The following is a 12,898-nucleotide window of genomic DNA, read 5'->3' as shown; positions in this document are numbered from 1 at the left end:
GAGGACCTAGCTGCGGGCCAGATAAAATCTTGCAGTGGGTCTCATTTGGCCCACAGGCTGTCCTTTGGAGACACCTGCCCGAATGCAATTTGGAGATTGCTGTTCCCTGGATCAGCAATCTCTGACCCCTTTGCAGGGGCAGAATTTCATAAGAACCAAAATTCAACACTCCGGGTTGTCGTTAAAAGCATGGGAAGGCTGGCAGCTGGGTTTGCTCCTCACACTAATTCCTCTACTTGGCCCGATCCTAAGAAGTCTTGACCGTCATCCATTACTCTTCCCGTCCCAGTATGGATGTTGTCCAGGGGGCTGGTTGAGGATTTACGGTTTGGCCAGGACCCATCTAAAACAGGAAAATCTACAGTCACATTACAAGGCACTCTTGCAGTTGTACAACAAAATTAATTGGGGCATTCGGAATGCAGTTGGGATCTTTTGAATGATCTTTTTTTATCAGTATTAGTAATCGTAATTGAGTGCAGTTTAGGGTTTCGTAATTTCTTGCTCCATGTTGTATCGTTCCTGTCCACCCATATTTACAGTATCAGTAGAATATTTACACCGACTCGGAAACAACACCACTATTAGCAGGTACAACCCAGACAAACCACAGGGAGGCGTACCCAAGACGTTCCTACCAATTTACATTTATCAAATAGAGCACATACAAGGACCTTGTACCCCACCAGCTGCCTTGACAGGCCACCATGGGAAAGAGCCCAAAAGTGCCCAAGAACTTAACCACCAAAAGAGGGAGGGAGGGTGGGAAGTTGTTCCAAGTCTTCTCTCTCCTGAGTGAAGACCTCACAAGGATCCTCCTACTGGTCAACCCCTGAAGCCCCACCTGTTACCTCCACTCTACCAGTCCAGTAAGTATCCCCTTACTATTTATTTTAAACCCTCCTAAAAGTTACTACCGCTCCAAACGCCCTTTAAACCCTGTCATGTCGGCCCTCCGTCTAGGTTTCTTTCCCTTACTCCGGGCCTTGCTTTATAATCAAGGGCTCGACAGTAGTTCAGGGCTTCACCTTGGAGACAGGAGGTCCCCTGCCCAGAGGCCAGGGCTTGGGTCAGAGCAGCAAGGAGCTGCAATAGAGAGACAAAAGAGAGGTGCAGAATTGCATAGGGGTGCACAAGGGTGTTAAGAGGGGATCTGTGGGACCAGACCAAAGGCCTAGAGTTAAGGCCTGAGCAGCGGGGCTACAAGAGGAAGGTTGATGTCATTTTTTTATGTGTGTTAAAATGATGGTGGACACCCCTGCAAGGGCGACCATTTTCCTGGAACTTTCTTTTTAAATAAAAATGGGCCAACAAGCTCTAAAACAGTACTTTCTGTCTAGACTGTACTCATTGAGAGGCACTATACTTGAATAAGCCCATAGTAGTATTCCCCTTTGGTCCTCTCTCAGCTGCTATCTAAAAGGTTATGTAGAGGGGGGTGAAGGGAGGAGCGGAGGAGCTGGCCCAGCACAAACAGTAATTGGACACTTCCAGAAGATGGAAAGCGCTATGATGTGCAAGGAGGGAGGGGGCTATGCTCCGAAATGGACACTTCCTGGAGTAGTCAGATTTGGTATTTATAGTATTTATAATATTGTACTTATAATCTAGTACTGCAGTACAAATATTTTTTTCTTTATGGGAGGTCATAGCTCTACTTTAATGTTAACAGTTTAAAAAGGCTGGCAAGATCAGATAAAATTCCAGCCATGCCTTGCACACCTGCTGAAATGTGATATCAGGTGGACAGTTCGCATACACAACGCTGACCGCTGAAATGAGAGTGACATAAAATCGTATTTCAAGTCTCTTCAGCCACTGGAAGCTTTTAAAAATATAATATATATATATATAATTACTATTATTATTTTAAAAAAATATTATTTTTAGTTAATAGGTTACAAAGGGTATAAAGTGGTGGGGGGTTGTATGATGAGGGATACTCTTGGCATAGTGAACCTACGTCATACATCCAGCTGTGAAGCTAAAACTCCTATTTTACTATATGACATATATTTTCATTTCACGTCACTTTATGCATTAGTAGGTCTCTGAGAACGCTGCTTTCTTCCTTTTAGTAAACCCATTTCATTGTTTTGCTGCCTCGTGTGTATTTGTCCTGTTTTGTGCTGCCTCCTACTGGCTGACTTGCAGTCTGCTCACCTTGTATTATTTTTCAGGGATGAATTTGAGGAGGACGGTTACTGCCAGCCGTACCGAGGCATCGCCTGCGCCCGCTTCATCGGCAACCGCACCATTTACATGGAGTCTTTGCACATGCAGGGAGAGATAGAGAACCAAATTACAGGTGCGTCATATTCTCTACATTATCCAGTCTGCACTCTTGATGCTCATTGATCTTTCTATTATTATTATTATTATTATTATTTTTTATTATTAATAATAACAATATTATTATTAATAATAGTAATATTATAATATAGGATTTTTATAGCACCAACAGCTTGCACAGAACTTTACAAAACATTTTTGTAGTTTTTTTTTTAATGGCTTAATCTGCTTTGAAATATACCGTATGTCCACTAATAACACATACAGTGCCTTGCAAAAGTATTCACCCCCCCCTGGCATTTTTTGTGTTTTGTTGCCTCACAACCTGGAATTAACATGGATTGTTTGAGGATTTGCATCATTTAATTTACAGAACATGCCCACAACTTTGAAGATTTTTTTTTTTTTTTTTTTTATTGTGAAGCAAAGAACAAATAGGACGAAATAACAGAAAAAGTCAATGTACATAACTATTCACCCCCCTAAAGTCAATACTTTGTAGAGCCACCTTTTGCGGCTATCACAGCTCCAAGTTGCTTTGGATAAGTCTCTATGAGCGTGCCACATCTTACCACTGGGATTTTTGCCCATTCCTCCTTGCAAAACTGCTCCAGCCCCTTCAAGTTGGATGGTTTACGCTTGTGAACAGCAATCTTTAAGTCTGACCACAGATTTTCTATTGGATTGAGGTCTGGGCTTTGACTAGGCCATTCCAACACATTTACATGTTTCCCCTTAAACCACTCAAGTGTTGATTTAGCAGTGTGTTTGGGGTCATTGTCCTGCTGGAAGGCGAACCTCCGTCCTAGCCTCAAATCACACACAGAGTGGTACAGGTTTTGCTCAAGAATATCCCTATATTTAGCACCATCCATCTTTCCCTCAACTCTGACCAGTTTCCCAGTCCTGACTGCTGAAAAACATCCCCACAGCATGATGCTGCCACCACCATGTTTCACAGTGGGGATGGTGTTCTTTGGGTGATGTGATGTGTTGGGTTTGCACCAGACATAGCGTTTTCTTTGATGGCCAAAAAGTTCAATTTTAGTCTCATCAGACCAGAGCACCTTCCTCCATACATTTTGGGAGTCTCCCACATGCCTTTTCACAAACTCAAAACGTGCCATTTTGTTTTTTGCTGAAAGTAATGTCTTTCTTCTGGCCACTCTGCCATAAAGCCCAACTCCTATGGAGCGTACGGCTTATTGTTGTCCTATGTACAGATACTCCAGTCTCTGCTGTGGAACTCTGCAGCTCCTCCAGGGTTACCTTAGGTCTCTGTGCTCCTCTCTGATTAATGTCCTCCTTGCCCGGTCCGTGAGTTTTGGTGTGCGGCCGTCTCTTACCAGGTTTTCTGTTGTGCCATGTTCTTTCCATTTGGTTATGATAGATTTGATGATGCTCCTAGGGATCATCAAAGATTTGGATATTTTTTTTATAACCTAACCCTGACTTGTACTTCTCAACAACATTGTCCCTTACTTGTTTGGAGAGTTCCTTGGTCTTCATGGCAGTGTTTGGTTAGTGGTGCCTCTTGCTTTAGGTGTTGCAGCCTCTGGGGCCTTTCAATAAGGTGTGTCTATGTAATGACAGATCATGTGACACTTAGATTGCACACAGGTGGACATCATTTCACTAATTATGTGACTTCTGAAGGTAATTGGTTGCACCAGAGCTTTTTATGGGCTTCATAACAAAGAGGGTGAATACATATGCACATGCCAATTATCATTTTTTTATTTCTGAAAAATAGTTTATGTATATATTTTTCTAATTTTACTTCACCAACTTAGACTATATTGTTCTGATCATCACATATAATTCAGATTAAAAAAAAAAACATTGAACTAAAGGCTGTAATGTAACAAAAAAGGTAAAAAGCCAAGGGGGGTGAATACTTTTGCAAGGCACTGTAGAGGGAGATTTACTAAAACTGGAGCTCTCCGAACCTGGTGCAGCTGTGCGCAGTAGCCAATCAGCTTCTAAGTTCAGCCAGTTAAGCTTTGACAATAAAACCTGGAAGCTGATTGGTTTCTATGCTGAGCTGCACCAGATTTTGCACTCTCCAGTTTTAGTAAATCCTCCTCCATTGTATTATTTGAATTACCTTTTATTTATGTTCCTTTGATAAATTGAGTTTATTTAGTTGTATCACTTTCTACAAACGCTGACGTTTTTTCAACTTATAGTTGCATTTCATTGAATATTTTACAGTTTGATGCTTGTAAGGAGAGCTCATAAAGAACTGCAAGAGGTACACATAATGTTCATTACATTACATTTACTACCCCAACAGAAGTCCACAATAGATGTCTATTGATGACTTACTAAATGGCTGTGATACTGATATAACTGCTTCACATTTCTATGGGTCATACTGTATACAGTATATAGTAATACCTTGGATTACGAGTATAATTTGTTCCAGAAAAATGCTTGTAATCCAAAGCACTCGTATATCAAAGAGAGTTTCCCCATAGGAAAAAATGGAAACTCAGATAATCCGTACCAGTGGCACTGCCAGTGTATGCAGTACCGCATGTAACCAGAGGTGGGGGGGGGGGGCGCCGGAGACATTCGGAAACACTCAGAGCCGCTCGGATGCACTCAGAGAGGCTCGAAGACTCTTGGGAACGGAGTGTTTCCGAGGGGCTCCGAACGGCTCTGAGTGTCACCAGCGCCCCCGCACCTCTGGCCAAATGCGGTACCGCACACCCCAGAGGCTTAAATCCTGCTCAGGATATTTAAAAAAATAATAGCTCATATTGCGAAACGCTCGTAAACCGCGTCATTCGCAGTCCGAGGTATTACTGTATATTATAAAACAGGAATAAAAAAAAGTCTACTTTCAAAATGTACTTACCATGATTGCTCCCCCTCTTCCTTCCCCCGACCACCCACCCTCCTCCACCCTAGCTGCATACTTATCAAGTTCAGGTGCAGCCCACCACAATATTTACATCCAAACCTCATGTTTTATATGCTTTACATACAAAGGTAATGGTCCCCTCTGATTGGAGAACTTATTCTTTGTCAGACCTCCACAGAGAGTAAGGGTCCTTCTATGCAGCATGCTGGCAGGGGACAGGCCTTTCTACTCAAGGCTGTGGCTGCTTTCTAATGAAAAGAAGTTACGTTGATCAATGAAGCAGGGAAGATGGTTGTTTTCTATGTGCCTTGTTCACATCCTACAAGTGCGATGGTGTGTGTGTGTTGCATAAAAAGGCAGCATTTTGCAAGGCACTGTTATGCATAGCGTTAAATGAATTGCCAAGAAAAAAAGTAAACAGTGCAATGTATTGTAACAATACTAAGTAGAAAGGCCTGTCCCCTGCCAGCAAGCTGCAGAGAAGGAGCCTTGCGCCGTGTGCAGATTCCGTGGTCTCTCCAGTTAGAAGGGAGCAGGACCAGCATTGTGTGCATTGTATTGCATTGAACGGGCCCTTAGGGCCCTGCATTCACACCTGAGCGTTTTCAGCTCGTAAAACGCCCAAAAAAACGCCCAACAAGCGAAATCCCATTCATTTAAATGGCCCCTGTTCACATCTGAGCGTTTTGTAGCCTGAAGCAAAACGCCTGAAGCTCAAAAAAGTACACGAGCTTCTTACATTGGTGACCTTTTGACCTGTGCAAAATCGCCGCAAAAAACACAGCAAAAGTTGCGGCAAAATTGCGGTGAAAAAAACACGTGACTTTCTGCCTGAAAATGAAACTCTCATGTGCGAGTGCAGCCTTAACCACTTCCCGGCCGCCCCATACAGATTTATTGCTACAGGGCAGCAGTTCTGTGCAGAATCACATATATATATATCTATATATATATAGATATATATATACATGATTCTGCACTTTCGCCTAGGTCGCTTCTGCCTTCCGCCAGTGGGCCGCTTCTGCTGTGATTACTCACTGTAGAAGCAGATCTTCGGGTGCCGGGCAGTGGATGTCCGCCGGCACCCGCCGGTTGTCGGGCAGAGACACAAAATGGAGCTCTGCCCATTTAGAATCTTTGTTCTGACATGGGGGGGGAAGGGATGGATTTCTTGTCCCTGCAAAACAGGGAATAAAATCAATCACATCCCTTAGTAAAAGCACCTCACACAGTTTACACAAAAAAAAACACTGGTTAGGCACACAGTTAACCCTTTGATCGCCCTAGATGTTTAACCTCTTCCCAGCCAGTGTCATTAGTACAGTGACAGTGCATATTTTTAGCACTGATCACTGTATTAGTGTCACTGGTTCCCACAAAGTGTCAAAAGGGTCAGTTAATGTCAGATTGTTTGCCGCAATATCGCAATCCTGCTATAAGTCACTGATTTCCCCCATTACTAGTATAAAAAATAAATAAAAATTCCAGTATATTGTATATGCCATAGTTTGTAGACACTATAGGGGGGGATTTACTAAAACTGGAGCACACAGAATCTGGTGCAGCTGTGCATGGTAGCCAATCAGAGTCTAACTTCAGCTTGTTCAATTAAGCTTTTGACGATAAAACCTGGAAGCTGATTGGTTTCTATGTAAAGCTGCACCAGATTCTGCGTGCAGAAGTTTTAGTAAATCTCCCCGTATAACTTTTGTGCAAACCAATCAATATACGCTTCTTGGAATTTTTTTTTTTTTTTTACCAAAAACATGTAGCAGAATACATATTGGCCTAAATTTATGAAGAAATTCGATTTTTTAATCTTTTTTTTTTTTTTTTTTTATTGGATGTGTTTTATAGCAGAAAGTAAAAAGAAAATGTTTTATTTTTTTTAAATTGTCGACAATTGTTTTGTTAATGGCGTAAAAAAACAAACAAAAAAAAAAAAAAAACAGATAAACAGAACTTTGTGTAGAAACTGAAATTCGCTGGCAGGTATGATTTTTTTTTTTTATCCAGTGATAAAAGGACTCTGCATTAATAAGCTCTTTACCAGCCTACTAGCACACTTCTAAAGATTGTACACTGAGTTGTGAGTGAGTAGAGTTGACTTACGTTCGTCTGTACACTGAAAGTTTCATCTCAGGTTTTTTTTTTTGTTTTGCTTTTTTTTTACAGTCCTGACCATAAAAAAAAAATGTACAAACCACCACCAGTACTAGTATAAAAAAAAAAAAAAAATTCCAGTATACTTCTATATCCCATAGTCTGTAGACACTATACCTTTTGTGCAAGCCAATCAATATACGCTTCTTGGAATTTTTTTTTACCAAAAACATATAGCAGAATACATATCGGCCTAAATTTATGAAGAAATTTGATTTTTAAGATTTTTTTTTTTTATTGGATGTGTTTTATAGCAGAAAGTAAAAAAAAAAAAAAAAAAAAAAAATTATTTTTTTTTAATTGTTGACAATTGTTTTGTTTATAGCGTAAAAAAAAAAAAAAAACGCAGAGGTGATCAAATACCACCAAAAGAAAGCTCTATTTGTGCGGGAAAAATGACATACATTTTATTTGGGTCCAGGACTGCGTAAATGCCAGTTAAAGTAACGCAGTTGCCTATGGGAAAAAAAATGCCCTGGTCATGAAGTGGGGTAAATCTTCCGGAGGGCAAGTGGTTAAACTTTTGAACATCTCTTTTGTTTTCTACACAAAAGTTCTGCTTTAAAACAGATAAACAGAACTTTGTGTAGAAAACTGAAATTTTCTGGCAGGTATGTTTTTTTTTTTTTTATTTAGTGATGAAAAGACTCTGCATTAATAAGCTCTTTACCAGCCTAGTAGCCCATTTCTAAAGATTGTACACTGAGTTGTGAGTGAGTAGAGTTGACTAACGTTCGTCTTTACATTGAAAGTTTCATTTCAGTTTTTTTTTTTTTTTTTTTTTTTTACAGTCCTGACCATAAAATTTTTTTTTAAAAAATGTACAAACCACCGCCAGTACTAGTATAAAAAGTAAATAAATAAAAATTCCAGTATACTGTATATCCCATAGTTTGTAGACACTACAACTTTTGTGCAAACCAATCAATATACGCTTCTTGGAATTTTTTTTTTTTTACCAAAAACATGTAGCAGAATACATAATGGCCTAAATTTATGAAGAAATTAGATTTTTTTACATTTTTTTATTGGATGTGTTTTGTAGCAGAAAGTAAAAAAAAAAAAAAGTTTTATTTTTTCAGAATTGTCAGAAGCTGATTGGTTTCTATGTAAAGCTGCACCAGATTCTGGGTTTTAGTAAATCTCCCCGTATAACTTTTGTACAAACCAATCAATATACACTTCTTGGAATTTTTTTTTTACCAAAAACATGTAGCAGAATACATAATGGCCTAAATTTATAAAGTAATTCGATTTTTTATTGGACTTTTTTTTTTTTTAGCAGAAAGTTGTATTTTTTTCAAAATTGTTGACAATTTTTTATGTTTATACGCACTCTCTTGATTTGCTCTCTCTTTTTTTTTTTCAGCTGCCTTCACGATGATCGGAACCTCCAATCACCTGTCCGACAAATGCTCCGAGTTCGCCATTCCATCTCTTTGCCACTACGCCTTTCCCTACTGCTCGGAGACCTCGTCCTCCCCCAAGCCACGGGACCTGTGCCGGGATGAGTGTGAGATCCTGGAGAACGTCCTGTGCCAAGCCGAGTACATCTTCGCCAGGTCCAACCCCATGATCCTAATGAGGCTGAAGCTGCCGAACTGCGAGGACCTTCCGCAGCCAGACAGCCCCGAGGCCAGTAACTGCATCCGCATTGGAATACCAATGGCCGACCCCATTAATAAGAGTAAGTGCAGTGAGGAGCCCAATGATTACCCGCTCCGTCAGCTCATGTTTATCATTCTCCTTTCTCTCTATCCCACTAAAAATTGTATTACATTTTGACATAAAGATGAATTCCAGGTATGGTATATTTTTACACTGTTATGCCCCATACAGACGGTCGGATTTCCCGACAGAAAATGTTCGATGGGAGCTTGTTGTCGAAAAATTCCGACCGTGTGTATGCTCCATCGGACATTTTCCATCGGAATTTCCGTCACACAAAATTTGTTCCTCCACCAAATGATTTGGACCAGTTGCACAAAGCAAGGTCCATAAAGATATGGATAAGCGAGTTTGGGGTGGAGGAACTTGACTGGTCTGACCTCAACCTGCATCCAGGTCCATAAGACTCCACCAGTGACTTAAACATCACAGATGATCAGGCTGATCTTCTAACCCCTTTAAAAGTCTAGGTGTCTATGAAGCCTTCCTGTGCAGAAAGATTTTAGGTGGAAGAGTCTTTTTGTATGTCTGTGAAGGTTCTGGTCTATCCAGGTCATGGTGTATCTAGTAGTAGTTGGACTTCGAGTGATGTCAGGTACAGACAGGAAGTTCCCGGTGAGGTGAGTCGGGAGGAAGTAGAGAGAAGACATTGCTGGAAGAGGCAGCAGAGGAGGATCCATCCCTAACAAACTGATAAATAACTCTTTGGAAAAAGTGTCCTGACTGGGTGGAGCGAGCTGCAGAGGCCCTACAGACCACAAGAAGTCATAGATGGACCAGGAGCAGAGCCACCAAAGGGATGTCATCCAAGGCTATCCACACATGCCCATTACCCCTGCAGGGGTACAAGTAGCTGGTGAGTTGGGACCCATCAGGGGGAGCACACAAGTCACCTGATTTGCTGAACACAAGTCACCTGATTGTTTTGGACACTTGGCCATTTTGGAACTTCACCGCTTTTTATTTTTATTTTTTATATTGTTTCTACCAGGGTTTTTGTGTTTGTGGTTTTTTTTGGGACTTTGCTGCAGACTTTTTCTGAGACAATTTATTGGTAGTTTTTTGATGATCTTAGGCCATATTAATTTGATCTATACTTCACTAATATATCTATTTTGATTCATATTTCACTTATATATTTCACATTATATATGTATAGGTTCTATGGGTACCTTTTATCACTTTTTGTTTTCACATCATACACATTGTTATGAATGCACGCTGCCTGCACTGTTGGGGAAAGCTTCTTCCCTTATAGGCAGTTATATTTATTTACATACAGTATATATTTGTTTGATTTACCCTCATTTGACAGCCAGCAAGGTAGTGCCACTCACCCCAACTTGTTTGCTTTTTATACTTTGTAAGTTCCTTCTGGGAACTGATTAGGGGGGGCTGCAACCTGATACTATCCTGAGCGCAGAGTATATTTCAATTCTATCAAAAAGCATATAATGGCCTGGTCATGAAAGGGTGGGGGGGGGTAAATCTTTGTCAAGTGGATACATTTGGAAGGATTTCGCCAGAAAACTAAAACTGGTTTTGCCATTTTGTAAATACGCAGATATACAGAACTTTGTAGCAGATTTTCTAAAGAAATGGAATTTCATTATTTCTGGCTGATTGTAGAAAATGGTGCACATAATTGAATCTAACAGAAGCCGTGTAATTCTGATGGTTATAATGTCCCATTTGTAAAATTACTTCTACTGAAAACCACATGAAACAATCCATCGCTCCATTACTTCATTATGTCATTAATCAGCATCTTCTCAGCCATTATGCAGAGTGATACATGGGCTGATTTGGTAAGACAGAGATAATATAACCTACATATTGTTCCATTATACCCCAATCATTTATAATATCTACTGCTTACTTTCATCACCGTAATACATCATACTGTACGTTCTTCCAATTCCTATATATTACATCCATTCACTCCAGCAGGCTATAAGCGCTTTCACATTTTCTGTCCCTTCCTTATACCGTAATAGATTGTAAGCTCTCCAACATTTTCTGTCCCTTTAGTATACCTTCATAGATTGTAAGCTCTTCCACCGCTGTCTGTCCCGTATACTGTAATAGATTGTAACCTCTTCCACCGCTGTTCCCTCTCTTATACTGTAATAGATTGTAAGCTCTTCCACTGCTGTCCCTTCCTTATACTGTAATAGATTGGAGGCTCTTTTACCGCTGTCCCTCCCTTATACTGTAATAGATTGTAAGCTCTTTTACCGCTGTCCCTCCCTAATACTGTAATAGATTGTAAGCTCTTCCACTGCTGTCCCTTCCTTATACTGTAATAGATTGGAGGCTCTTTTACCGCTGTCCCTCCCTTATACTGTAATAGATTGTAAGCTCTTTTACCGCTGTCCCTCCCTAATACTGTAATAGATTGTAAGCTCTTCCACCACTGTTCCCTCCCTTATACTGTAATAGATTGTAAGCTCTTTTACCGCTGTCCCTCCCTTATACTGTAATAGATTGTAAGCTCTTTTACCGCTGTCCCTCCCTTATACTGTAATAGATTGTAAGCTCTTTTACCGCTGTCCCTCCCTTATACTGTAATAGATTGTAAGCTCTTCCACCGCTGTCCCTCCCTTATACTGTAATAGATTGTAAGCTCTTCCACCGCTGTTCCCTCCCTTATACTGTAATAGATTGTAAGCTCTTCCACCGCTGTTCCCTCCCTTATACTGTAATAGATTGTAAGCTCTTTTACCGCTGTCCCTCCCTTATACTGTAATAGATTGTAAGCTCTTTTACCGCTGTCCCTCCCTTATACTGTAATAGATTGTAAGCTCTTTTACCGCTGTTCCTCCCTTATACTGTAATAGATTGTAACCTCTTTTACCGCTGTCCCTCCCTTATACTGTAATAGATTGTAAGCTCTTTTACCGCTGTCCCTCCCTTATACTGTAATAGATTGTAAGCTCTTCCACCGCTGTCCCTCCCTTATACTGTAATAGATTGTAAGCTCTTCCACCGCTGTTCCCTCCCTTATACTGTAATAGATTGTAAGCTCTTTTACCGCTGTCCCTCCCTTATACTGTAATAGATTGTAAGCTCTTTTACCGCTGTCCCTCCCTTATACTGTAATAGATTGTAAGCTCTTCCTCTGCTGTCCCTCCCTTATACTGTAATAGATTGCAAGCTCTTCCACCGCTGTCCATCCCTTATACTGTAATAGAGTGTAAGCTCTTCCACCGCTGTCAATCCCTTATACTGTAATAGAGTGTAAGCTCTTCCACCGCTGTCCATCCCTTATACTGTAATAGAGTGTAAGCTCTTCCTATGCTGTCCATCCCTTATCTCTTCCTCCGCTGTCCCTCCCTCATACCGTAATAGATTGTAAAATCTTCCACCGCTGTCCGTCCCTTATACTGTAATAGATTGTAAGCTCTTTTACCGCTGTCCCTCCCTTATACTGTAATAGATTGTAAGCTCTTTTACCGCTGTCCCTCCCTTATACTGTAATAGATTGTAAGCTCTTTTACCGCTGTCCCTCCCTTATACTGTAATAGATTGTAAGCTCTTTTACCGCTGTCCCTCCCTTATACTGTAATAGATTGTAAGCTCTTTTACCGCTGTTCCTCCCTTATACTGTAATAGATTGCAAGCTCTTCCACCGCTGTCCATCCCTTATCCTGTAATAGAGTGTAAGCTCTTCCACCGCTGTCAATCCCTTATACTGTAATAGAGTGTAAGCTCTTCCACCGCTGTCAATCCCTTATACTGTAATAGAGTGTAAGCTCTTCCACCGCTGTCAATCCCTTATACTGTAATAGAGTGTAAGCTCTTCCACCGCTGTCAATCCCTTATACTGTAATAGAGTGTAAGCTCTTCCACCGCTGTCAATTCCTTATACTGTAATAGAGTGTAAGCTCTTCCACCGCTGTCCCT

At 40.7% G+C, this 12,898-nt stretch overlaps 1 protein-coding gene across 1 annotated transcript in view; it reads left to right on the top strand.

Moving 5' to 3' along the window:
• The window catches only part of ROR1 (receptor tyrosine kinase like orphan receptor 1), a 345,454-nt gene that overhangs the window by 299,788 nt on the left and 32,768 nt on the right, over positions 1-12,898 (top strand). The window contains exons 5-6 of the mRNA XM_073593811.1: positions 2,181-2,308; positions 8,694-9,011. Coding sequence (XP_073449912.1) covers positions 2,181-2,308; positions 8,694-9,011 — 446 coding nt within the window. The remainder of the gene's footprint in view (positions 1-2,180; positions 2,309-8,693; positions 9,012-12,898) is intronic.

Source organism: Aquarana catesbeiana, linkage group LG07 (assembly GCF_042186555.1).
Source record: "Aquarana catesbeiana isolate 2022-GZ linkage group LG07, ASM4218655v1, whole genome shotgun sequence".
In the NCBI taxonomy this organism is placed as follows: Eukaryota; Metazoa; Chordata; class Amphibia; order Anura; family Ranidae; genus Aquarana; species Aquarana catesbeiana.
The sequence above is the reverse complement of the archived record's forward strand: the minus strand, read 5'-3'. Positions and strand labels throughout refer to the sequence as shown.